Source organism: Anomaloglossus baeobatrachus, chromosome 5 (genome assembly GCF_048569485.1).
Source record: "Anomaloglossus baeobatrachus isolate aAnoBae1 chromosome 5, aAnoBae1.hap1, whole genome shotgun sequence".
NCBI classification, from domain to species: domain Eukaryota; kingdom Metazoa; phylum Chordata; class Amphibia; order Anura; family Aromobatidae; genus Anomaloglossus; species Anomaloglossus baeobatrachus.
In genome coordinates, this window is record NC_134357.1 from 539,111,704 (window position 1) to 539,138,686 (window position 26,983).

The 26,983-nt window shown below is 44.9% G+C and overlaps 1 protein-coding gene across 1 annotated transcript in view; it reads left to right on the forward strand.

The window, feature by feature from the left end:
* LOC142312935 (uncharacterized) overlaps positions 1–26,983 on the forward strand; it is a 60,666-nt gene that overhangs the window by 15,133 nt on the left and 18,550 nt on the right. Inside the window, exons 9-14 of the mRNA XM_075351923.1 lie at positions 4,965–6,456; positions 25,342–25,468; positions 25,598–25,777; positions 25,851–25,974; positions 26,058–26,155; positions 26,353–26,452. Of these exons, the coding sequence (XP_075208038.1) occupies positions 4,965–6,456; positions 25,342–25,468; positions 25,598–25,777; positions 25,851–25,974; positions 26,058–26,155; positions 26,353–26,452 (2,121 nt within the window). The remainder of the gene's footprint in view (positions 1–4,964; positions 6,457–25,341; positions 25,469–25,597; positions 25,778–25,850; positions 25,975–26,057; positions 26,156–26,352; positions 26,453–26,983) is intronic.

Consider the following 26,983-nt stretch of genomic DNA (forward strand, 5'->3'; position numbering starts at 1 on the left):
ATGTATTTTTAGATTGGAAGCTCTTGTAGGAGCATTTTTATCACTGCCTGAGTATGCACTGATTTTGGCATCACAGCATTTATTTTCATCTGTGTCACTTCTCATACATTGACATACAAAATATTTTTCATCTTGAGTCACTGTGAAATGCTGAAATACAGCTGACTTCATAGGGAGCTTCTTAGACAATTTGTAATCATATAAATTCACTCTCAAAATAATTTTGCCCTATAAAATAAATAATGTAATTATAATTCCAGCAAGAACAGGGAACCATATACAGTGGGGAAAATAAATATTTGATACACTGACAATTTTGCTAGTTTTCCCACCTACAAAGAATGGAGAGTTCTGTAATTATACACTTCACCTGTGAGAGACAAAATCCAATAAATCATATTGTATGATTTAAATAATTTGTATTTTATTGCATGATAAAATATGTATTTGATACAATAAAAAAAAACAGAACTTAATATTTGGTTCAGAAACCTTTGTTTGCAATTACAGAGGTCAGACGTTTCTCGTAGATACATTTCTCTGAGTTGAATTGTACCTATGATAAAAATTTCAGACCTCTCTATTCTTTGTAGGTGAGAATCGACAGTGTATAAAATACTTATTTATCCCACTGTATAATTTTAGATAGAAATAAAATAAACTTTGCATAAATCAATAGTACAGATGACAAATATAAAGTTTGTAAAATATGTCATTAGATGGCTTTACTTTGAATTTCCAATCTCAGGCTTTTCTTAGGTACAGCTCACTAAATGTTTCACATCAGATTGCTTCAGTCTATGAAGAGGGAGGAGGGAGCAAGTTTGTTGTGTATCATACTCCAGGAACAAATAAAATGATAACAGAGCTAATAACTTGATGTTTTGGCTTCTATACCTATACAAGTCCTCATATAAGTCCTCATCAATCTCCTCATCAATCATGTTGCTGTAATTTTCCCTGTATATTGTATGTATATTGTATAGAAGCTAACCTCCCAAAATTACATGAGCTCATAGAAAAAAAACAAACAAGCATCCAGCATACAGAGAGAACATACAGTATACTGGACTATTGATTTATGCACAGTTTATTGAAAGTCTAAACTAAATATGCTTTAAGAAGTAATTACCTTAATTTTGTTATCCTGTTCACTCTAGCAATTCTGAGATGAGTGCAGGCCTTCCTTCCTTCTGAGTGTGGTTACTTTTACCCTTGCCATTAAAGGAGAAGCTTCACTGGTGCTCAAGTGCAGCACAGACTTATCTCAGCTAAGACAGAGCCTAGATACTCAGGCTACATACATTCACACACAGCATTTTTGCTGATCCGTTTTTTGCAGTGAAATGCAGTGACTTTGGGCATCCCAGCAAAGTCAATGAGTTTCAAGATCTGACATTCAGACACATCGTTTTGTGAGGATTTGTTTTTGGGCTCAAAAACGGATTATCACAAAGAATGAGTATGTGAGTTTGTGTGGTGTTTTTCTAATCTGCTCTTGCTATTGAAAACATTATCTAAGAGCTCAAAAACCTTTCAGGTGATGCGTTTTTTTTAAAAAGCTGATCTGGTTTTGCAGCTGAAAAACGTATCCTCAAAAACCGCAGCAAAAACGCTGTGTGTGAATGTAGCCATAGATCAGGAATAGAACAGCAGTTTATAGGACATTTCATAACTTTCCCAAATTGCTATGAAAAAATTTTCAGCACATTCTGCATTGAACTACTGTACCCAATTTATTATATATTTTATTAGTCGGAGTTGGTCCATTTTATACCGACTCCGACTCCACCAAAATTAAGTCCAACTCTCCAGCTCCACAGCCCTGGTTTGCCGACCTTGGACCCAAAAAACAAGTTGATTTTCAACAGTCCACAAAATGTTTTTCCATTTCTCTTTTGACCAGGTGATGTGTTCTTTGTATCTGCTTTAGTATATGTCATTTTTATAACAGTCTGATTTTGCAGAGATTTCTTACTAATAGATTGGCGTCACACAGACGTCTTCTAACTATCACAGTACACAGTAAGTATCTTGAGACTGTCTTTGAGGATGCTGGAGCTGATCATTGGCTGAGCCTTTGCCATTCTTGCTATTCTTGCATCCATTTGAATGGTTGTCTTCCATTTTCTTGCCCGTCTCTCTGTTTTTGCTTTCCATTTTAAAGCATTGGAGATCATTTTAGCTGAACAGCCGATCATTGTCTCCACTTTATAAGTTTTACCCTCTCCAATCAACTTTTTAATCAATGATTAAACGCAGTTCTTCTGAGTGATGTCTCAAGTGACCAATATTTCTCAGGATTTCAAGGAGAAATGCATGTACAACATGTGCTGGCTTCACACTTAACTCCTTCACAACCGGCTGATTTTGTGCTTTCTGGGTTTGTTTTCGCCATTCTTCCGAGAGACGTAACTTTTTTTTATTTTTCAGTCAATATGGTCATGTGAGGGATCATTTTTTGCGGAATGAGCTGTACGTTTAAATGAAACCATGAGTTTTACCATATAGTGTATGGGAAAACGGCAAAAAAAAAATCCAAATACAGAAAAATTGCAAAAAAGTCTGATTGCAATATAGTTTTTGAGATTTTATTCACTTTGTTCCCTATATGGTAAGACTGACGTGTCTGTGTGATGCCTCAGGTCATTATGAGTTCGTAGACCCCAAATATGAATGGGTTTACTTTTATCTAAGGGGTTAAAAAAAAATCAGAAGTTTGTCCGAAAAAAGTGGCATACTTTTTGCGCCATTTTCCACAACTCGTAGCGTTCTCATTTTTTGGGATTTATGGCTCAGTGATGGCTATTTTTTGCATCTCGACCTGATGTTTTTAACGGCACCATTTTTGCGCATATGCCTGTTATTGTATTTTGCACAAAATTTGTGGCTACTAAAAAACGTAATTTTGGCCTTTGGAATTTTTTTCCCGCTATGCCATTTATTGATCAGATTAATTGATTTTATATTTTGATAGATCGGGCATTTCTGAACTCAACGATATCAAATATGTTTATATTTTTAATTTTTTTAACCCTTTAATTTTCAACGGGGCGAAAGGGGGGTGATTTTAAGTTTTTAGGGTTTTTATATTTTTTTAAAGCTTTTTTAAACTTTCTTTATTTCACTAGGTCCTCTAGGGGACTATAACGATCAGCAGTCTGATCGCTCTAACATATCTGCTGATCACAGCTACACAACTGTGAACACCAGATATGCTCATCTCCTGTCTCACACAGCTCTTGGCTGGATGAAACAGTAAGTGAGTCATGTGAGCTACAGGAGTCATTACATGACCTTATGCTACCATGACAACCACCGGAAGTCACATGATCACGTCACGTGACTTCCGGTATCTGGCAGTGAGGACGGATCTACCGTTATCGCTATTATAATGGTGCTGTCACATATTGACAGTGCCATTTAAGGGGTTAAAAGGCACGGGCGGATAGCGGTTCCACTCGTGCCTAGCAGGCACACATGTCAGCTGTAGAAATCAGCTGAGATGTGCGCCTATCTCCCCCAGCTGCCGGCAGCAGCAGGGGAGATTATTACTATGAAGGCCAGGACGTAACTTTACTGCCCGCGGTCGTTAAGGGGTTAATTAAGGACCAACTGATTCACACCAGTTTCTTCACAGAATGATTGACCTCACTAATTTAACTCCACACTGCTATTATTTTGAACTCCCCCCGCCCCCCACTTTCAATTAATTATTCAAATTCACAGACTCAAAAACCTGCAGATCATGAATGCGGAGTCTGGGGATTTTCTAAGAATCTACTCCACCAACTGGTAAATTGTGTGACGTGGTAATATAATTTTTACCAAAAACAGGGAATAATCTGGTTAGTCATATTGGACTGCTATCATTTTGAACACTACTGTAAAGGGTGCTTTACACGCTGCAACATCGCTAACGATATATCGTCGGGGTCACGTTGTTAAAGACGCACATCCGGCGCCGTTAGCGATATCGCAGCATGTGACACTAATGAGCGACGATCAAGGAGCACAAAAACGTGCAAAATCGTTGCTCGTTGACATGTCGTTCATTTCCTTAATATCGGTGCTGTTGCAGGTACGATGTTGTTTGTCGTTCCTGCGGCAGCACACATCGCTATGTGTGACGCCGCTGGAACGACAAACATCTCATTACCTGCATTCACCGGCAATGAGGAAGGAAGGAGGTGGGCGGGATGTTTGTCCCGCTCATCTCCGCCCCTCCTCTGCTATTGGGCGGCCACTTAATGACGCCGAACGCACCTCCCCCTTGAAGGAGGGATTGTTCGGCGGTCACAGCGTTGTCGTACACAAGGTATGTGCGTGTGACGCTGCCGTAGCGATAATGTTCGCTACGGCAGCGATCACTAAATGTCGAACATATGACGGGGGCGGGTGCTATCGTGCTCGACATCGCTAGCTATCGCTAGCGATGTCGCAGCGTGTAAAGTACCCTTAAGTCTTAATTTTTTCCAAAGTCCCAATATTTTAACACGCAAATTTTATCTATCTGAATATTCGAGTACCAGTAACATACAATAAAATTAGTTGCAATAAAACAGGCTTATACTTAATCAAAACTCATGGCTTCTTTAGGCATCCTCCTCTCTTCTTCACAAATTGACTTGTACCTGTCATTGAGAGTGTAAGACAGACACCACATAATAGAACTGACAGGTCCCTTTATGATTCTCTAATGAGCATTTCTCTACAAATTACTGGTGTCAAATACACTTAAGTATAAACTTAGGAAGATGCTGGCTTTAATACAAAATTGGAAAATTGCTAGTGAACTACTAGTGGCCCAACATCAGAATTTAGAGGTTCTTGATCGCAGGTCCATTGCCAGATTCAAATTTTGGAAATATCTTCTAATTTCTATGAATATTTAATATCAAAATGTTGTAAAATTATGTATTTTAAGGTTATTTGAAAATAATTATTGGTTTTAATCTTGGCAGATGATCGTGACAGAAGATCACAGGGACATGAGATATCTTCAATTTTTAAATCCAATGACCTTGATATCACACAAGATACAATAGGAGTGTATTCCATTATTCCAGATATACCACCCTCTCTTCACAGCAAAGATCTATCATCTGATCCTGTTAAACAGGTCCAATCTTCTAATTCATCACAGACTAATTTGAAAATGAAGCATAACAAAAGAAATGTTCAAAACCAAAATGATGTAGCAGAAAATAAGCCACTTTCATGTTCAGAATATGGAAACAGCTTTTTTTCAAAGTATGAAAAAATTGAAACAAACGATAAAAAATGTTCATGTTCAAAGTGTGGGAAAAAGTTTACTCAGAAATCGAAACTTGTAGAACATGAGAAAATGCATACAGGGGAAAAGCCATATTCATGTCCAGAATGCGGGAAACGTTTTAAACACAGATCAGGTTGTTATATTCATATGAAAAGTCACACAGGGGAGAAACCATATTCATGTTCTGAATGTGGAAAATGTTTTCAATGCAGATCAGCTTGTTTGATCCATAAGAGAATTCACACAGGGGAGAAGCCATATTCATGTTCTGAATGTGGAAAATGTTATAGAATGAAACAACATCTTAATAGACATCAGAGAAGTCACACAGGGGAGAAGCCATATTCATGTTCAGAATGTGGGAAATGTTTTGTCGTAAAAGAAAGTCTTGTGAATCATCATAGAACACACACAGGGGTGAAGCCATATTTATGTTCTGAATGTGGGAAATGTTTTAGAGATAAATCAGGTTTTGTTAATCATAAGATAATTCACACAGAGGAGAAGCCACATGCATGTCCAGAATGTGGAAAATGTTTTGCAAAGAAATCAAGTCTTGTTGGACATCAAATAACTCACACAGGGGAGAAGCCACATGCATGTTCAGAATGTGAGAAATGTTTTGTAAAGAATTCAGACCTTGTTAGACATCAAATAACTCATACACGGGTGAAATCATATTCATGCTTAGAATGTGGGAAATGTTTTACAAGCAACTCAAATCTTGTGGAACATAAAATAATTCACACTGGGGAGAAGCCACATGCATGTTCAGAATGTGAGAAATGTTTTGCAAACAATTCTGACCTTGTTAAACATCAAATAACTCATACAGGGGTGAAATCATATTCATGCTTAGAATGTGGGAAACGTTTTAAAAAAAAATCATATCTTGTTCAACATAAAATAATTCACACAGGGGAAAAGCCACATGCATGTTCAGAATGTGGGAAATGTTTTGCAAAGAAATCAAATCTTGTTGCACATAAAATAATTCACACGAGGGAGAAGACACATGCATGTTCAGAATGTGAGAAATGTTTTGCAAAGAAATCAGACCTTGTTATACATCAAATAACTCACACAGAGGTGAAATCATATTCATGTTTAGAATGTGGGAAATGTTTTACAAATATATCAGATCTTGTTACACATAGTAGAACTCACACAGGGAACAAGCCTTTATCATACTAGAATATCAGAAATGTTGTAATTGAACAACATATTTTGTTGCTCAAAAAATACACATGGAAAGGTGCAAATTGTACAAGAAGACATGTAACCGAGACTGACATTATTTTACCCTGGATGTGCCGATATTTTTTTCCTTCTATTTAAGATATAGCTCACCTGGCGGACTTCTTATCGTTGCACTCCGTGGATGTGTGGTGACCTTCTGCATTGGGCGTGTCAAGCTTTCTTTCACCCCTTTTTGTTGCTGTAACCGAAACTGTCAACCTAAAGGAAATAAGCAAACAAGAAAGGGAAAGCAATTTGGAGCTTAACCCCTTCACCCCCTGGCGATTTTTTTTAATTCTAGTTTTTCCTTCATAACTTTTTTTTACTTTTCCATCAATATAGCCATATGAGGTCTAGATTTTTGCAGGACGAGTTGTACTTTTGAATGGCACCATTTATTCTGTCCTATATTGTACTGAAAAATGGGGAAAAATTCCAAGTGCGGTGAAATTGCAAAAAGAAAAGTGCAATTTCCTGATTGTTTTTTGTGGTTTTATTTACCATGTTCACTATATGGTAAAACCAGTGCTTTTTTTGTAAAAAAAATATTTGCTGCTACGCATCTCTGAGGTGAGGAGCGGGGGAAGGTGCTGTCAGGCGACATCATTGAGGTGCGGGGAGGGGTGCCGGTGCCAGTGGTGAGAATGGATGATCATGTGAGCACAAGTATGAGGGTTGTATACCTGTGGCCACATTCTGATTTGATGTTCCAGCCTCAGTCAATCCATTTTCATTGAGCATGTCTATTCAGCATGTGACCACATCTATGTAAATTGCATACTTTCATAACCTCCCACTCTCACCGCCGGCACCAGAGAATCCTGACAGCGTGCAGTGTGCACACTGTGATAATTCAGAAGGCTGCAGTCACAGAGTGACATAAGTAGTGGCTGCAGACTCATCACAAATTTGGAGAACCCCTTTAATGCTTCTAACAACATAAATAAAAACATAGTAACCCTTAACTTGTCAGACGGCAGAAGACTTTATTAAAGAGATTGTCCACTACTTTAACATTAATGACCTTTCCTTAGGATAGGTCACCAATGTCTGACTGGTCGGGGTCCGGCACCTGGCAACCCCGCAGATTCCCTACTCTAGGTGTCGGTGGTGGCAGGTGGCCGAAAGTGCTCAGTTCTGGATCTGCTCCGTCTTCTGATAGTGGCAGCAGTCTCCTATTAAAATCAATGGGGTTGATGTGCAGTACCCGGCCGCGGACACCATCAAAGGACGGAGCAGATCCAGAAATAAGCATTTGCGGCCACCTGCACCATAATCAGCTGCTCAGTGGGGGTCCCATTGTGCTCACATCAGAAGCAATGCGCAAGTGGGACCAAGGCCTAACGATAAGATATTGTCAGTATCACAAATAAACATTTACATTCAGGTACCTTATAGATGATGTTGTCTCTAGTCATTTCTTTCTATTCTTCATCTTATCCTGACGCAATGATGACTTTTCACATTCACATCTCGTCTCTGCAGATTTCCATCTTCTCCGGTCTTCTGCAGCACATCCCGACATGATGCCCCTAAAAGTAGCATAATGATTATAATACTTCTACTTAAAAATATCTGCCCTACACTGTGCCCCAGAATAAATAATGGCCCCTCACAGTATTCTCTGCCCAAAATATGACCCACACTGTCCTTCTTATGGTACATGGCCTACATATTCCCTCTTTCCAAACTGAGTTTACTGTTTACAGTGTCCTTTACACTGTGTCCCCTTATACTGCCCAGTCTTTATACTGTGCACTCATCACACTCTCCCTCCTTGCTATAACCTCACACTGTCCTCCCATTCTGCCCCCTCTCCATACCTCCCCCCTCCACTAACCAGTCTTTATTCTGTGCCCCTCACATTCTTCTCATCCCTTACTGTCTCCTCACTACCTCCTGTATGTCCATATACTTTTCCACCTCACTCCCCATCCTGCCCACTTGCTTCTCATACCATGTCACTCTTTATTCTGTGTCCTCAAAATTTCTTTCCAGTTTGCTCCACATCCTCTCTGTCCCCATGCATGAAACCTCATCCTCTGTCCCCATGCATCACCCCTCATCCTCTCTGTCCCCATGAATCACCCCTCATCCTCTGTCCCCATGAATCACCCCTCATCCTATCTGTCCCCATGCATCACCCCTCATTCTCTCTGTCCCCATGCATCACCCCTCATCCTCTCATACTCATGCAACACCCCTCATCCTCTGTCCCCATGCATGAAACCTCATCCTCTGTCCCCATTCATCACCCCTCATCCTCTGTCCCCATGCATCACCCCAGTCATCCTCTCTGTCCCCATGCATAACCCCTCATTCCTCTCTGTCCCCATGCATCACCCCTCATCCTCTGTCCCCATGCATCAACCCTCATCCTCTCTGTCCCCATGCATGAAACCTCATCCTCTCTCTCCCCATACTGTGTCCAAAGATACTTCCCCCTCCCCATCCTCTCTTCCCACCATACTCTGTGCACAGATAGTTCCCTCCCCCACCCATATTGTGTATATATATATTGCCCCCTCCCCACCCTCTGTCCCCCCCCCAAAGTGTGTCCACAGATGGTTCCCATTCCCCACCCTCTGACCCCATACTGTTTCATAAATATTCCCCTCTTACCCCATAATGTTCCTCAGCGTTTCTCTGCCTCCTCCGCGCTGCAGCGCTGGCTTCCGGGTCACCAGTCTGATCAGCTCACCTGATCACATGAAAGCTGTCACGCTGACCCGGAAGTCAGCACCAGGGATCATTGCTTTAATTGTCCTCGCGTCTAACAGATGCAAGGACAATTGAGCAGTAGGAGCTGCGCGCTGCACTTTCTATGAGTGAAGCTGTCAGCGTGACAGCCACGCTCAGAGAATTGCGGCTCCCACCCGGCAGACTTCCACACCGCCGCATCAGGCAGCCCGACAGCGCCCCGCCAGCTCCCCCTAGAGACGCCTCTGGCTTGGGCCTCCGCTCCACATGGCTAATTTGTATAGTTTACAAATTAGCCATGTGGACAGAGCCAGAGGCGCTCTTCAGATTTTCTGGTACGCTCTCCCGGCGCGTACCACCGCAAAAAAAAGCACTGGGTAAAACTGACCTGTTAATTTGATTCCACAGGTCAGTTCGAGTTCATACATACCAAACATGTATAGTTTTACTTTTTTCTAAGTGTTGAAAAAAAATTCTGAAAAAAATTTAAAGGGAACATGTCACCAGATTTGGAGACTATAAGCTGCAGCCACCACAAGTGGGCTATTATATACAGTATTCTAACATGCTGTATATAAGAGCCCAGACCACACTGTATAACGTAAAAATAACTTTAGAGTACTTACCTAAACGGTCAGTTCGGTGCAGATGGGTGTCTCCATTCTCCGGGGGCAGCACCTCCTCTTTTTCCATCTTTGTCCTCTTTCTTGTGACGCCTGGGTGCATAACGCATCCTACATCATGCACACTCGCTGGCATTGAGGTCCTGCACAGGCAGATCAAAGTATTATAGTCCACCTATGCATGACCTCAATGACAGCGTGTGTGGATGATGTAGGACGCGTCATGCACCCCGGCTTCAGAAGAAGGAGGACAAAGATGGCCAAAAGAGGAGGCGCCGCACCCGGAGAACGGAGACACCCATCTGACCCATCTGCACCATACCAACTCTTTAGGTAACGTGTGGTGGCCCTTGAAAAAGGACATGAAACGCGCGTCAGGCTTGGGCTTTGGACGGTGGTTTTCCTGCCATTGCATAACCCGGTATGTATTAATTCACCCTAGGTGGTATACCGCCCTATGTATTGGGGAAATTACCCTATCTAACTCTTGATATGTGTTGTGATGGAGGTTATAGGGGTACTCCATACCTTAGAGCAGGGGTCCCCAAATCCAGTCCTCAAGGCCCACCAACAGTGCATGTTTTCAGGATTTCCTTACTGTCTGATCGCTTCCCCTGATCAGAGCAATGCTTCAGCATCACTCTGATTAGGAGAAATGCTGTGTTCCTGTCAGTATTGGTGCTCTGCGGGAATCATCACCTGTGCAGGTATTAAATTATCACCTGTACAATACTAAGGAGACCCTGAAAACATGCACTATTGGCGGGCCTTGAGGACTGGAGTTGAGGACCCCTACCTTAGAGGGACTTCTTGGTAATATCCATGGCAGTTTGATAGTCTGTTTAGTACTGGAGTGAAGGGATATTTGATGTCTTCATGCTGATATGAGTTACAATTTGCCCACACTTAGTGTTTACTCTTAAATATCACCGTCCTGACCCCACCTTATGGAGTCATTATTCCTTGTATTCGCCTCATTTTTCTCACTGTGGCCCACTGTGTCACCGTCGTGGTGTTTACTACCTTTTAACATGTTTTGTATATTATTATATTGTAATAAAAATTGTCTTGGACATTTAAATTACTCCATTGTGTGTTTTTTTGGACACATTTTTTGCTGTTTAGGTAAGTATTATAAAGTCATTTTTACGTTATACACAGCGGCCTGGGCTCTTATATACAGCATGTTAGAATGCTGTGTATAAGAGCCCACTGGTGATTACCGCAGCTTATAGTCACCAAATCAGGTGACCGGTTCCCTTTTAAGAAGTTTGTATAAAAAAAAAGTTGCACTTTTGTTGCCATTGCCCGAGACCCATAGCGTTCTCCTTTTTCATGATCTGGGGCTCAGTGACTGCTTATTTTTTGGGCTGGTATTTTTAATTATACCATTTTTGCTTAGATGTAATGTTTTGATCGCCTGTTAGTGCATTTTAATGCAATGTTGCAGTGACCAAAACAACAAAATTTTGGCACTTGTCATTTTAATCTCACTGCACTCTTTACTGATCAGATTAATTTTATATTTTGACAGATCGGGTACTTCTGAATGCGGTAATACCAAATATTGGTGTGTTTTTTTTCTTTTCTCTATTCTCAATGGGGCAAAAGGGGAGTGATTTGAACTTTCAGGATTTTGTTTAAACGTGTTATATATATATATATATATTATATAGATTTTACTAGTCCCATTAGGGGACTTTATGACTGTACTGTCTGATCGCTTCCCCTGATCAGAGCAATGCTTCAGCATCACTCTGATTAGGAGAAATGCTGTGTTCCTGTCAGTATTGGTGCTCTGCGGGCATTCACAGAAAATGAGCTGTAATAGCAACAGTGGTTATTATCTGACCCGGTGCTGCATGGCAACCCATTGGTGCCCAGTGAACGCGTCACAGTGCATTATTGGTCAGATAAGTTGATATAACAATCCTGATTAACCCGTTTTAGGGGGGAAACGTGTTGTGTGAGGTATCAACCGGCTGTATTACAAAGGGCCGGTATGTTTTGCAGAAGCGTGGGTGCTCTGCAATGTGAAGCTGGCTGGGACCTGTGGTTCCACAGGATTGCATTACATGCAGAGCCATGGAAGGGTGTGTGATGCTGATTACACACTCCTTACCACCTGTGGGTGTGGCTCCAGGGGTTAAAGCAATCCTGTCTCTGAACCTGGATGGAGTGTGTCTAGAGCAGTCTAGTTAGAGACTAGCTCTAGACTTCCAGCGTGTATGCTGGGAGAGAGTGAGAGCAGAGCCGAGAGTTCTGCATAAAGTGTGTCTAGGGCAGTCTAGAGAGAGACTGGCTCTAGATGTCCAGTGTGTGTGCTGGAAACAAGTGAGAGCAGAGCCGGGAGCTCTGGGTGTTTCAGCCTGCATGGAGGCTGATCACAAGGCTCTGATATTGAGTCTGAGGTGAGTGCGGCCAAGCCAGGCCAGGGCTGTAGGGACGAATCTCTCCTGGAGGAGAGACAGACAGGGGTCTGCAGAGGGCCCTGGGTGCTGGAAGGAACCTTGGCTAGAGCGGTATGCTGGCAGGAGCCAGAGAGTGGGGAAGTTGCTAAACTTCCATTATGGACTTATTGTTTATGTTTGAGGGCAGTTTATGCTGAGTGTTTTTAAATAAACTGCCAGAATTTCTATGAAGAGACTGTGTACGTGTGTTGCTGAAGCTACCTCACACCGCTGCAAGCGAGTGAAACCCCCACGTTGCAGGGCGCAACGTTACATATGGTGTCTCGAATGCGGGCATGCGGTCTGGTTGCTAGGGGCAACGCAGCCTGGATGCTAGGGGCAACGGCCTAGGACATATTCCTGTGGATACGGACTGCTTGCGGTGGATCGGCGGGTCCACGAAAATTTTTTGAAGCGGTTTGCGGTGGATCGGCGGGTCCACGAAAATTGTCTGCGCACTCAAGCAGCTGGCGGTGGATCGGCGGGTCCACGAACAGGGACAGCGCTCTCAAGCACCTGGTGGTGAATCAGCAGGTCGTTGGGGACCCGTGCTGCAGTGGCGAGAGTCCAGCGACTGGAGGTTCCAGGCCAGCCAGAATTGCAAGGCCCTGCTTGGTGAGCAGGGATACACCACAGGCTGGAGATCCTGGTTGTACGGGCGGTACAACCCGGAAAGGTTAGTGGTTCTCTAACCCCCCCCCTGTCTTTGACCACCGGGTATTACCCATTGGAGCGCCCCTCCTGTTCCTCTTTTCGTTGCAGCATGGAGGAGCTCCTGAACCAGCTGCTGCAGAGCCAGCAGCACCAACAGCATGTGCCTGGAGGTCCAGTGACAGCAGTGGGGGCTAAAAGCCAAAAAGAGGGAATGGTCCCTGCGGACGTTGTGGAGGAGCTGTACCAGTTCCTGGTCCAGGGACAGCGGAAGCTGTCAGTGTGTAGCGATGTCGCAGCCATGGACCAGTTTGAGCGTACCCTTCGGGGGCCAGTATGGACACTGGGTGCCCAGGGAGACAAGGGCAAACGGTGTGAATTGGGGGCTAAGGACATTGCATGGAAACCGCAAAAGGGGGCGGAGTCCCAGAAGGGAATAGTTGCCCATAAGGGAGTGGAGTCCCATAAGGGGGCGGAGTCCCAAAAAGGTGGTTGCCCAAAAGGGGGCGGAGTCCCAAAAAGGGGTGATTGCCCAAAAGGGGGTGGAGGCCCGGAATGGGGTGGTTGCCCAAAAGGGGGCAGAGGCCCGGAACGGGGTAGTTACCCAACAGGGGGCGGAGCCTCAGAAAGCGATGATGACCCACAAGGGGGTGGAGCATTTACAAGCCAAACAGGTGGACTATGGCAAGGGGCAATGGGGTTCGCCTTACATATGTCCTACCTGCGTTATAGGCTATCCATCCAGTATGAGGCCACAGAAGTGCTCTGTGGACTTGAATGGGCTACGTGTGTCTGGTCTGTTAGACCCGGGGAGCCGGTTGACCTTAGTTAGACCCATGCCTGATCTCCATGTGATGGTGGGTAGGACGATAGAAGGAAGTTGTGTGCATGGGACCACTAAAGTATATCCTCTGGCCAGGGTGATGATTCAAACGGCCAAACGTTTGGGACGCCCTGATGTGGGTGTAGCACCAGATCTGTTATATCCGGTTATCATAGGACGGGACTTTGAGCTCTTTCAGGATTTATGGAAGACAGAGGCCGGGACCGATTGCACAGGAATGAGTCGGCCCTCGCCTAAGAAAGCCTCTTTTCCGTATGAGGTTATACAGATTCCCTGTGGGATATTAGGGTGCAATGAGGAGATGGTACCTCCACATAAGGACTGTCAAGAGTTAGGGGTGACCATGACGTCTCCAAAAGGAAGTGACAGTGTGACCACTACAGTTATAGTAGTTCCAGAAAAGGGGGCCGACATCTGGTTAAGTGGGGACGTGTTAGTCCAGGATACCAGGGGGAGTGATGATGACTCCAGTAAAGACACTGACTCTAGTAAGGTGACAAACGAGTACAGTGTGGTACAGATGGGCAAGAAGGGGAAAACTTCCTCCCGACGCCGAAGACGTAATAAGCGCCGAGAGGGGGCACAGTGTAGGCCGTCTGAGGGTGCAGAGAAAGTCACATGCCTGGTTAATGAAGACATGGTGCTAATAACACCTGCTACGGTGGAGTCAGACGGTGATATCCTACAAAAGACTGAGGAATCAGAGATTGAACTGACACATTGTGACGACAGAAATCAGAGCGCTGCAAGTGCAGAGAAGGAGCCAACCAAGGACGTAATGGTGGTGGGTCCCTATGATTTCAAAGTGTGAAGTTGATAGTCTGTCAGGCGAGAGTGGTATAGGAAATGGAATCCTAGAGAGTGTGGGGGAAGGAATAATCCCCAACAGTCGTGGTGAGCAGACTGGTGAACTACCAAGTGCTGGGGTGGATGACAGCGAATTTAGCCCCAAAACTCTAAAAGGAACAGAGTGCCATGTTGAAGGGTGTGACACCCAGGCTGAGGGTGACACTGCAGAGACCCCAGAGGAAGGTGAAGATAATGCAGTGAAGACCCAAGAAACAGCTGGCGCTGAAGTGAAGAGAGCCTCTGAGGAGGTGAAGTCTGGAGCAAAGGTCTCATCCAGGACTGGGAGCCTGCCTGACCTGCTTGCTAAAACCATGATGGAGGATATAGAGACGGTCATGGGTAAGAAGAGTAAGAAACCCAAATGTTCTGAAGCGGAGTTGGAAGAAGCCTTAGAAATAGTGTGTCGTAGACCAGAGAGGTCCGCAAGTGAAGACTCATTCAAGAGGATGAGCAAAGACCATCTGCAACAAGAGATACTTCTTAGGCAGGCTACTGAGAGTCGAGTAAGGGAGCTGGAGAAAGAAGTGGCTGAGCTCCGAAGTCGCTTGGCAGAGTACCAGTCCAAGTCCCAGGGAGCCTTGGAGCAGATGGAGCAGCGAGTGTCAATCCTGACCAAACTTGTTGAAGCAGGGGAGGCCCAAAGAGAGCTGACTCTGGAAGCTAAACTTGACAAGCATGTGGCAGGGATGAATGAGACTTCTGTAGTCAAGTGCATGGTGGATATACCTGAGGACTTAAGAGAAGCGTGTGCCACCGGGTGCATGCAGGACGAATTTAAGAGAGCTGTGGAAGCGTGTGAGGTCTACTGTACCCCAGGGGCTGAACAGTTAGTGATATTGTCTACCAGTAAAATTACTGGGCAGCGGGTGGCTATTCTAAAGGACATGCACTTCAGATGTGTTCGTATGAAGTGGCAGGTCCAACTGCAAAAGGAAGAAGCCACTAGACAGCTAGAGTATAAAAGGAAAGCGCAGAGTCTGGCGGAAGATATTGTCCAAGTACCCCGGGCTCTGGTGGGGAGAGTCATTGGAAAAACCGGACGAGTAATGCAAGACATGGTGAATAAATCGGGATTGGTGAGATTAAGAATCCCTGCTGCTAATGAGAGCAAGATACCCAGGGAAGCTGGTATGGTTCCGTTCGTCTGTGTCGGGACTGTAGAGAGTCTTGGAAACATTCGAAGCCTTATTGAATATCGGGTACACCATGTACGTGACATGGAGCGGTTGGGGCAAGAAAACCTGAAAATTAAGGAGCAGCTTCGCCAACTGTGTGTGGGACAGCAGCCGTCTTCCACCCGTTGTTCAGGGGAAAGAAGTGGAAGATGGCGTGTCGGTCCAGTAGTTCAGACGCGCGATAAAAGGAATCGCCGACAGAGTGGTAACCTACGATGTACTGTAGATAGTGGCCGCTATGAGCTTAGAGTTCCCGACAGTAGCCTTGGGGGTACTCGAGAAAGCCTAGGTTCGGACAAGACTGTAGGTTTGACTGAGGACATGTCTCTCTACTACGGTGACCCTGGGAGGGGGTCAGGGAGAGAACGGTCTGGAAATGGGACGTCATTTAACCCTAGGTTGACGAGACAGAGTTTGGTGACAGTGTCGGGCGATGTCTCAGGGACTACTGCTCTTGGACGGCCCTCTCGACTGGTGGGGCATGGCAGCGGGGATGCCCTGTCTCGCGGCCCCAGGTCATTGGCAAGTGTTCTCCCCTACGGGTTTGAACAGAGAGGGAGGGTATGTGAGGTATCAACCGGCTGTATTACAAAGGGCCAATATGTTTTGCAGAAGCGTGGGTGCTCTGCAATGTGAAGCTGGCTGGGACCTGTGGTTCCACAGGATTGCATTACATGCAGAGCCATGGAAGGGTGTGTGATGCTGATTACACACTCCTTACCACCTGTGGGTGTGGCTCCAGGGGTTAAAGCAATCCTGTCTCTGAACCTGGATGGAGTGTGTCTAGGGCAGTCTAGTTAGAGACTAGCTCTAGACTTCCAGCGTGTATGCTGGGTGAGAGTGAGAGCAGAGCCGAGAGTTCTGCATAAAGTGTGTCTAGGGCAGTCTAGAGAGAGACTGGCTCTAGATTTCCAGTGTGTGTGCTGGAAACAAGTGAGAGCAGAGCCGGGAGCTCTGGGTGTTTCAGCCTGCATGGAGGCTGATCACAAGGCTCTGATATTGAGTCTGAGGTGAGTGCGGCCAAGCCAGGCCAGGGCTGTAGGGCCGAATCTCTCCTGGAGGAGAGACAGACAGGGGTCTGCAGAGGGCCCTGGGTGCTGGAAGGAACCTTGGCTAGAGCGGTATGCTGGCAGGAGCCAGAGAGTGGGGAAGTTGCTAAACTTCCATTATGGACTTATTGTTTGTTTAAGGGCAGTTTATGCTGAGTGTTTTTAAATAAACTGCCAGAATTTCTATGAAGAGACTGTGTACGTGTGTTGCTGAAGCTACCTCACACCGCTGCAAGCGAGTGAAACCCCCACGTTGCAGGGCGCAACGTTACAGTTGAGTGAAATTACTTATGAGTATAATATGTATGAGGACGTACACGTCATAGAAGCACTAAAAGGGTTTATGATTCAACCACAACTTTTAGCTCTTATTGCTTTGGTACATGAGATGTCTCTCTATATATAAATATATCATTAGTTTTCACGATTTTGTCAATTTCTGGTTTACTCTAGCTTTACTCCAAGGTAGAGATGGTGAAGACCTGCTAGGGCGCACCGTCATGGAGCGGGGGCGCCACATTGGTGTGGACCTCCACAGTGGGTAGGAAAAAGATTAGGGTGAGTACAGTGTTTAACAGGGTCACCTACACTTAGGTCCATATATCTTTGATCAGTGACAAAATTTCTCACATTTTTGTTCTGTACTTTACCACAATGGATTTTGAACAAAACAATTCAGATGCAGTTGAAGTTCAGAGCAGATAGAGAGCGACTTCGCATCACCCCTTGTAGGTGCTCAGGAGAAAAAATTAACAGTAGAAAGGATAACTCCGGCACACTACCAATTTCCCATAGGGTATAAAGGAACACAGTAGAATGAATATCAAAATCCTTTTCTTTTATTTTATTTTGTTGGTGCAAAACGTGAAAAAAGTGCTGTACAAAAGTCCGCCAGATGACGTTTCGGCCTATCGGCCTTCTTCAGGTCGGACAGACTGGATTCCAACAGGACATGGAGTAGATAGGTATGTAGGGTATAGACATGCACGCTCAACCATATGTGGAATCGCAGAGTAGATAGGAATGGTATATCAGGATGGCTCATATAGGGATGTAGTATGTATGGTGGGTGGTTCTAGATTCCAACAGGATATAGAGTTGGTTGGGTATGAGGGTACATGCATGTACGCCAAACCATATGTGGAGACACAAATTGGATAGGAGTGGTATATCAGGATGGCTCATATAGAGATGTAATATATATGGTAGGTGGCTCTGAGTAGCCGTGTATGGCGCGGTCTGATGTCAAAGAGGTATGGGGATCATGAGACATCAAAGAGGATCTAGGTGCGGTGTACCTCCATAGGCTCATGGCAGCCAAAAACCATCCGGACCTCGGCCACTATATACCACGGACCTCTTGCAGATTAAAGCTCCAGACTGGGCAACTACCTGGACTAACCTCATTGAGCATCCACTGCATTCCTAAATCCCATTGACCTTTTGTCCATGGTCCTGACATATCCATTCAGAGGTAACTAGATCCTCACCAACAAAATAAAAGAAAAGGATTTTGATATTCATTCTACTGTGTTCCTTTATACCCTATGGGAAATTGGTAGTGTGCTGGAGTTATCCTTTCTGCAGTTGAAGTTCAGACTTTCAGCTTTAATTCAGGGGGTTGAACAAAATGATTGCATAAAAATGTGAGGAACTAAAGCATTTTTTAAACTCAATCTCTTCATTTCAGGGTCTCAAAAGTAATTAGACAAATTCAATATTTGGAAATAAAATGATAATTTCTAATGCTTGGTTAAAACCCTTTGTTGGCAATGACTGTCTGAAATCTTGAACTCATGGACATCCCCAGACGCTGTTTTTCCTCCTTTTTTAATGCTCTGCCGGCCTTTACTGCAGCAGTTTTCAGTTGCTGTTTGTTTGTTAGTTTTTCTGTCTGAAGTTTAGTCTTTAACAAGTGAAATGCGGCTCTATTGGGTTGAGATCAGGTGACTGACTTCGCAATTCAATAATATTCCACTTCTTTGCTTTAATAAACTCTTTGGTTGCTTTATCTTTATGTTTTGGGTCATTATCCATCTGTATTCTGAAACGCCGACCAATCAGTTGGTCTGAATTTGAGCACACAGTATGTCTCTGAAAACTCCCGAATTCATCCAGCTGCTTATGTCTGTGTCACATCACCAATAAACACTAGGGACCCAGTGCCACTGGCAGCCATGCATGCCCGGACATCACACTGCCTACACCGTGTGTTACAGATATTATATGCTTTGGATCATGAGCTGTACCATGCCTTCGCCATACTTTTTTCTTTCCATCATTCTGGTAGTGGTTGATCTTGATTTCATCTGTCCATAGAATGTTATTCCAGAACTGTGATGGCTTTTTAAGATTTTTTTTTTTTTTTGTAAAATCCAATCTAGCCTTATTTTTGATACTTATAAGTGGCTTGCACCGTGCAGAGCAAAGAACCCTCTGGTTTTTTTTATATGCAGTCCTCTATCGTAGAGTTAGATATTGATATATCTACATCCTGGAGACTGTTGGTCACTTAGTTGGATGCTAAGGGGTTTTGTGGTGCCCCTGTGGCTTCAGACGCCACAGGGTACTGCACCTCACCCGAGGTGCAGTATTTATCACGCATCCGAAGGAGGTAGTCACCGGTAACCATCACAAATACACTCAATCAACACACAACACGGGAGTTCTGTCACTGGGACTGGGCTAGGGTAGGTGCTGGGGTGGCCATCACGAGGTTTGGGACCTCATGCCCCTTTAGTTCAGGAGCCCGGCAGGCGGGCACCCACAGAGGAAGTTAGCAGCCATCACACACGACATTCAGTCAGCCAGCAGTGCACTCCGGGTTGGAGCTGACACTGAGCAGGGTCCGAATCAGGTCGGACTTAGGAAAAGACTAGGAAGCAAAGACATAAACAGTCAGTGGCCCGTGGTTCGAAGCTGGAGGCAACCTGGGTTCTTAGGAAGTCAGAGGGATCCCAGGGTTAGCGGGGAATGTGGAAGCACCCGTAACCCGCTCCATGGCCCAAGAGCTAGAGTGATGGAAAACCGTCAAAAGAGGACGCACAGAAGGAAACCCCTCTACCTCCAAAGTATCCGGAATCAACTAAATCCCATCACAGCGCAGCCTGACACTCCAACGGCGGTGTCTTCCCCGTGAGTAAAAGAAGTTTAACTGCACCGTCTGTGTCGTCCCATTACTACCTGCGCCCTTACCATCGCGTCCCCAATGCTATCAGCGTCTAAGGGACTACTACTCCCACGATCCTCCCTAGGGCCTAGCTCTACCTGTGGAGAGCTGCAACATCCGAGCTGCGTTACCATCCACCCCAGAAGAGACTCCCGCAGTGGCAGCTAATATTGGCCGCACACCACAGGTGGAGTCACAAACAACTTTTCCCATCATCCCTATTCCCTGCTTTATTCACACTGACGGGGTCACAGAACCGGGCGAGGTCACCGCGGCATCCCAGGAGAAGAAACCACGGCCCGGTGACGAGTAACCACCTGACACCGTAGGCGTGTCAGTTTCTCTTCACCATGGTAATTGTACTGTGATCATCCACCACTATTGTCTTCTGTGGGTGTCCAGGTCTTTTTGCATTGTTGAGGTCACCAGTGCTTTCTTTCTCAGGATGTACCAAAACTATAGATTTAGCCATTCCTAATATTGGAGCAATTTCTCAGATGTCTTTTTTCTACCTGCAGCTAATCGCGTCCTCTCATCAGCTTTTCTGCAGTCCTGTTGTGACCACGCGCGCTCCCGCAGTCACAACGGGATCTGAAGAACCGAGGGCGCATGCACCGCCTTCTCCTGCAAAATACTAAGTACAGCGGGCTTCAGAAACATGGCGCCGGAGATAAGCGCTATGCACAGGCGCCATGTTTCTGAAGAGAGAAATTTACATATGGCCAGTGAGAGGGAGGAACAGGGGGCGGGGGGGCGGGGATAAACATCCATAACACGCCCGGACATTAGGAGAGAGGTGCACACGTCAATCAATCACAAAGTGCATGAATTTTCAAACTTTATAAAGTTGGATTTCACTGACTAAACACCCGAGCTGCACCCTGATGGTATGTACACACTGTGCCTGATAGTGCCAGTGCTGCACTGGCTGCACCTTATACACGAAAATCCTGATGTTTGGTTCCCTTTTAATTAGAAAAATAGATACACGTCAAGATTACCAGATCCTCCTATACCTCTCAGTTCAGGCAGTGGCTCAATGGTAGAGCTGCTGCCTATGGAGAAAAAACTCATGAGTTCAAAGTCAAAACCAGAGCAGATGAGACCTTAATTTATGCGCTGCTCTTCTTGTGGTAATTTATTCACTGCACTGAGGGGAGGAGCTGAGACAAGAGCCATGAACAGCGGGAGAGAGCCCTCAAATCACTGAATCCGGGACAGATGGGAGGTATCCATACGTGGCTTTACTCCATACACGTCGTACACATGCAGCTCCGCTCCGTACACCTCCTACACACACGGCTCCGCTCTGTAGACATTGTATACGTATGGCTTTACTCCATACATCTTATACACACATGGCTCCACTCCGTACATATCATACACCAGCGGCTCCACTCTCTACACCTCGTATACACACGGCTCTGCTTCGTACACGTCTTACACACACGGCTCCGCTCCGTACACCTCGTACACACACGGCTCTGCTCCGTACACGTCTTACACACACGGCTCCGCTCCGCACACCTCGTACACACACGGCTCCGCTCCGTACACCTAGTACACACACGGCTCCACTCTCTACACCTCGTATACACACGGCTCTGCTTCGTACACGTCTTACACACACGGCTCTGCTCCGCACACCTCGTACACACACGGCTCTGCTCCGTACACGTCTTACACACACGGCTCTGCTCCGCACACCTCGTACACACACGGCTCTGCTCCGTACACCTCGTACACACACGGCTCTGCTCCGTACACCTCGTACACACACGGCTCTGCTCCGTACACCTAGTACACACACGGCTCTGCTCCGTACACCTCGTACACACACGGCTCTGCTCCGTACACCTCGTACACACACGGCTCCGCTCCGTACACCTAGTACACACACGGCTCTGCTCCGTACACCTCGTACACACACGGCTCCGCTCCGTACACCTCGTACGCACACGGCTCCGCTCCGTACACCTCGTACACACTCGGCTCCGCTCCGTACACCTCGTACACACGCGGCTCCGCTCCGTACACCTCGTACACACACGGCTCTGCTCCATCCACACTGTAAACCCCTCCTGACCCCACACATAACCTTCCCCTCATCCAGCACCATGACACCCAGCACAGCAGAGTCCTGCATACACTGAGGAGCTGATCATGTGACCCCTGACTCCTCCCTTCCATGTGACATCATCACAGGTCCTGGAAGCACAGAGCAGCCATATATCTAGTGTGCGGCTCTGCAGGAGGAGGTATGTGGAGATTCCCCATTACTGGGGGTATTAACCCCTTCAGCTCTGAGGCTATTTGCTTTCTGCCTCCCTTATTTCTCGCTCTGTGACCTTTCCTCTTCCCTCCCATATCTCTGTATCAGGTTTTGGATATTATTGGACGAGTTGTATTTTGTCGCCATTTTCAAATACATATAATGGAACTGATCGAATTCTCATATTTTTGGGGGATAAAATAGGTCAAAAATTCTGTCGTCACTTTTACTGACAATCCACAAAATAGGGGAGTGGGATTGTACAGAGGGCGCAGTATAGTGAGAGGCAGTGTGAGGGGAATATTATGGAGAGAGGCAGTTTGAGGGTTTGATAGTATGAACAGGATCAGTGTGGGGGTGGACATTATCGAGAGGGGCTGTGCGGGGAGAGTGGGATATTATGTAGAGGGGCTGTGGGGGAATATTATGGAGAGGGGCTGTGTGGAGTGATGAGGATATTATGGAGAGGCATTGTTTGGCTGTGGGACAGTATGGAGAGGTGCAATGTAGGGGGAATATTATGGAGAACAGGTGTGTATGGTGACATTATGGAAAGAGAGGGATATATTTGGTATGATTCAGTGACCGAGGAGGATCAGAAAAGGACAAAAACTCGGAAACCCAAAAAATAACCAGAGTGGCTAGAACCTTAACGGACTGCAGACCTAATACTGACACACAACTAGAAATAGCCGTGGGACGTGCCTATGATGACCTGGTCGCCTCAACACAGCCGGAGAACTCAATATTCTCATAGAGAGAAATATTAGAAAAGCTAATTTGCCTTGGAGCAGTCCACAAAGATACAGATAGCCCCTCACATGTAAAGACTACAGTGATATAAGAAAATACAATACTTAGCTAGAGAACAGATTCAGCAAAGATGAGGCCCAAGCTATCTGCATAGGAAAGGATAGGAAAGAGCACTGACTGTAGCCGTAAAAACCCTAGTAAATACCAGCACAGCTGATATGGAAAATTCTGAGCCTACACAGGTTCTCCCCCACTATATCAGTACTCTGGTGTTACTGGGATCCAAGAAAAACACTGATATAGAGGAGGGACTGAATTTTGTACCAAGCATGACAAAACACAATACATAACAGAACATGGAGCAAGGTACACAGATACTCAGAGCAGGCAATGATCCAAATCCACTAAAGACTCCACACAGGCAAAATAACAAGAAAGCAAAAACCATAAGCAGAGGTACAAAGACCAACTTATCTGAAAAGGGCTGGTTTCAGAATGTCCATAGCACACAGGAGATACATTGAGCACCGGCAAGGAACAGGAGGAAACTACTCAGTTATATAGGCCCAATTCGAATGGCCTGATTGCCAATCCTCCTCAGCTGTCTGGTTCCCATTCAGCAACTCAACTGCACTACCAGCACTGACCACAAGAGGGAGCCCCAAACTGGAATCTAATTCAAATGTATTCACAATAGATATTATTGAGAGAGGCAGTGTGGGGGACATTGTGTGCAGGAAGCACAGTGAGGGGCAATTATTTATTCAGAGGTGCAGCATGGGAGCTATATTTATTTATGGGGCAGTATGATGATACTTTTATTTTTATGTGCACGGTGTCAGGAAGTGCTGCTGAACATGGAGAAGAGGGACGTCTGTAGCGACTAACTCTGGACATGAAATCTCATCAAGGCATCTGTATTACATGTAGATAAAATGGATGGATACAACTTCAATCAGAGAACATTTCATCTATAAAGGTTCCTGTAGGTAAATTGTTATTTGTGATACCGACTACGTCTCATCAGTACTGAGCTTCTGTCATGTGGTGTTCCGCTCTAATGCCATCAGGTGTCTTGGCATCTTCAGACTGATCACACTGCAGAGTCTGACATGATACCTGGTGCTGTTGAGTTACTCTGTCAGAGCCAGGTGTTGACTGGTTTTGTGCTCACTGTTGATCGGTCTAACAGGAGTTAATTCTTGCTGGCTTGTGAATTGCTGCTGGAGTCACAGGTTGCTGACGACCTGTCACAGCCGCCTCTGCCCTTTAAAAGATTGTGGAACTTGGTCTGTTATGATTCAGGGACTGAGGAGGATCAAGAAATGCGGAATTCCAAAAAGGTAACAGAATGGTTGGAAACTTAACGGACTGCAGACCTAATCCTAAACAATAGGATAAAGAGTTGCACACTAGTCACAATGTATAAGGGAATAATGAAAAGCAGAACTGCTATGGGAATACTAGACTGAAAAATACAATGGACTATCTGAAAAAAGTGAAAAACATGAAAATGGTATGTGCATAACTGCTATGAATAATAGGAATGAGAGATGTTTAGCCATTGTATTGATCAATGAAAAGGAGCCCCAAAACTAAACGCCAAGGTAATCTCTATTTTTGGGGTCCCTAACCTATGTGTAACCTCACCTGCAGTTAAAAAACTTGCTCTGTATGGGAAGCAAAGGTCCAAGCTATAAATGTGAAATAAGACACATGGCTATGGGTGGTGCAGGGTTCTCAAACAGAAAATGCATACTAATTAAAGAATGTACGTCTGGAACACCAATGGTGTGAACAAGGTGCAAGGCTCAAAAATATACAACTAAATAATAGGATAAAGAGTTGCACACCAGTTACAATGTATAGGGGAATAATGAAAAGCAGAACTGCTATGGGAATATTAAGCAGCCCAGTAAGTGACACATCGCTGAAATCAGGAGTTCTGCCCATACGTTAGGCATCTCTCAAATTAGGCGTTATAAACCTGTTGACAGATTCCCTTTAAGTTAGCTTGTATTCACTCTGATTTCCTTTAGCAGAAATTGATCAGAAGCTCTGCGAATCATCTTCAGATACTTAAAACTTTGTTCTGCTGATGTACTGATGGTGGTTCTGGTGATGTATTCATGTAATTACCCCCTTTTAGATTTTTTTCGGCCCTTGGGACTGATTCAGTATGGCAATATGGCCCTTGGACCAAAAATATTGTGCACCCCTGATCTACATGTTTACTCTGATCTACAGTAATTTATAATTTTCCATCTTCTCCCCATTCAAATCCCTACAATATCTCAGGGGAGATCTTCTATATAAGACCGTTTTCCTGATTGTTCCGTCAAGGATGGATAAAGACAATATGGTGGAGAGGATATTACAGCTCACCCTAGAGATTCTCTTCCGGCTTACTGGAGAGGTGAGACATTCTGATGACGTCACATTACATCATTCTTATCGATGGGAATAACAGATGGACAGAACTGGAGAGGTGAGGACTCTGGAAATGTCTGGAGTGAGATTTATTAATGTATCTCTCCATATCCAGGATTACACAGTAGTGAAGAAGACCTCTAGTGAGCGCTGTCAGGACCCTGTGTCTGAGGGATGGGGAAGACCCCTGAGCCAAATCACGGGGCTTCCACCTCACCCCCCGATACATGAGGACATCAATGACCAGAAGATCCTAGAACTCACCTACAAGATGATTGAGCTGCTAACTGGAGAGGTGGGAATGCTGGGACATTATACAGTAACGCTATGAAGGGATCGGGGGGTGACAGTATCATTGTATATGTCAGGTTCCTATAAGGTGTCAGGATGTCACCATCTATTTCTCCATGGAGGAGTGGGAGTATTTAGAAGGACACAAAGATCTGTACAAGGACGTCATGATGGAGGTTCCCCAACCCCTCACATCACCAGGTAATAGACAGGACTAAATACACAAGGCCTATAATTATCTGTATGTAAAGAATGAATTCAGTCCCTGTATGTGTTTTCTCCAGGTCTATCCAGTAAGAGGACAACACCAGAGCGATGTCCCCGTCCTCTTCTTCCACAGGACTGTAAACAAGAAGATCCCAATGTTCCTCAGGATCATCAGGTAGATGGAGAGAAGGTGCCATGAAATCTCTCTATGATGTGTAGATGGCTGTGAAGGTCTTGTGCTCAGTCTTGTTTTATCCACCAGTATTATATGTTTTATAATTGTGTAATGAGAGCGGTGGAGATGGCAGGATTAGAGCTGATCATAGATGTGACTTCTCCATCTGTCTGTGACTTTTACAATATTTGTTTCAGGGTGAAGATCTGACCCATATTAATACTACAGATACTACAGAGACATATATGATGGGTGATGAACGGTGTAAGGAGGAGAGTCCTACATATGGCTACCCAGGTGAGTAGTAACCACTAAATCCAGAGAATAAACACATTAATTTTACACTAATTATGTACAATTTTATGGCAAGATTTTACTTGTGTATCTTCCCACTTCAAACAAAATACTCATTAAAAATTGATGTAATTGTGATACTATTATAGCTAATAATTAGTGATGAGCAGGCACTACTGTGGCGTCCTTTGCCTGAGACATCACAAATAATAGCTGCATGTGTATTTCAGTATGTATAATGTATTACTAGCTTTAATGAGATTCGGTTTTCTCTGCTGTTCACTACATGCAGACATTAACCCACACTCCCTTACTGGGGCTGTTTACATGAGCTAATTAAGCTTGAATGTGCATCCTAGACGGAGAAAGGGGAGGAGCTTAGGTGTGAGGTAATACAGAGAGTAGCAGTTGAAGTTGGTGTCAGCGTGTGAGAGGAGTGTAATATGTTGACGGTCCTGTCCTGATGTAACTGTTGAAACCTCTGGAGAACCCGCTACAAATTGCCAGGATATCAGTCCTTAGGCCACCTGGACT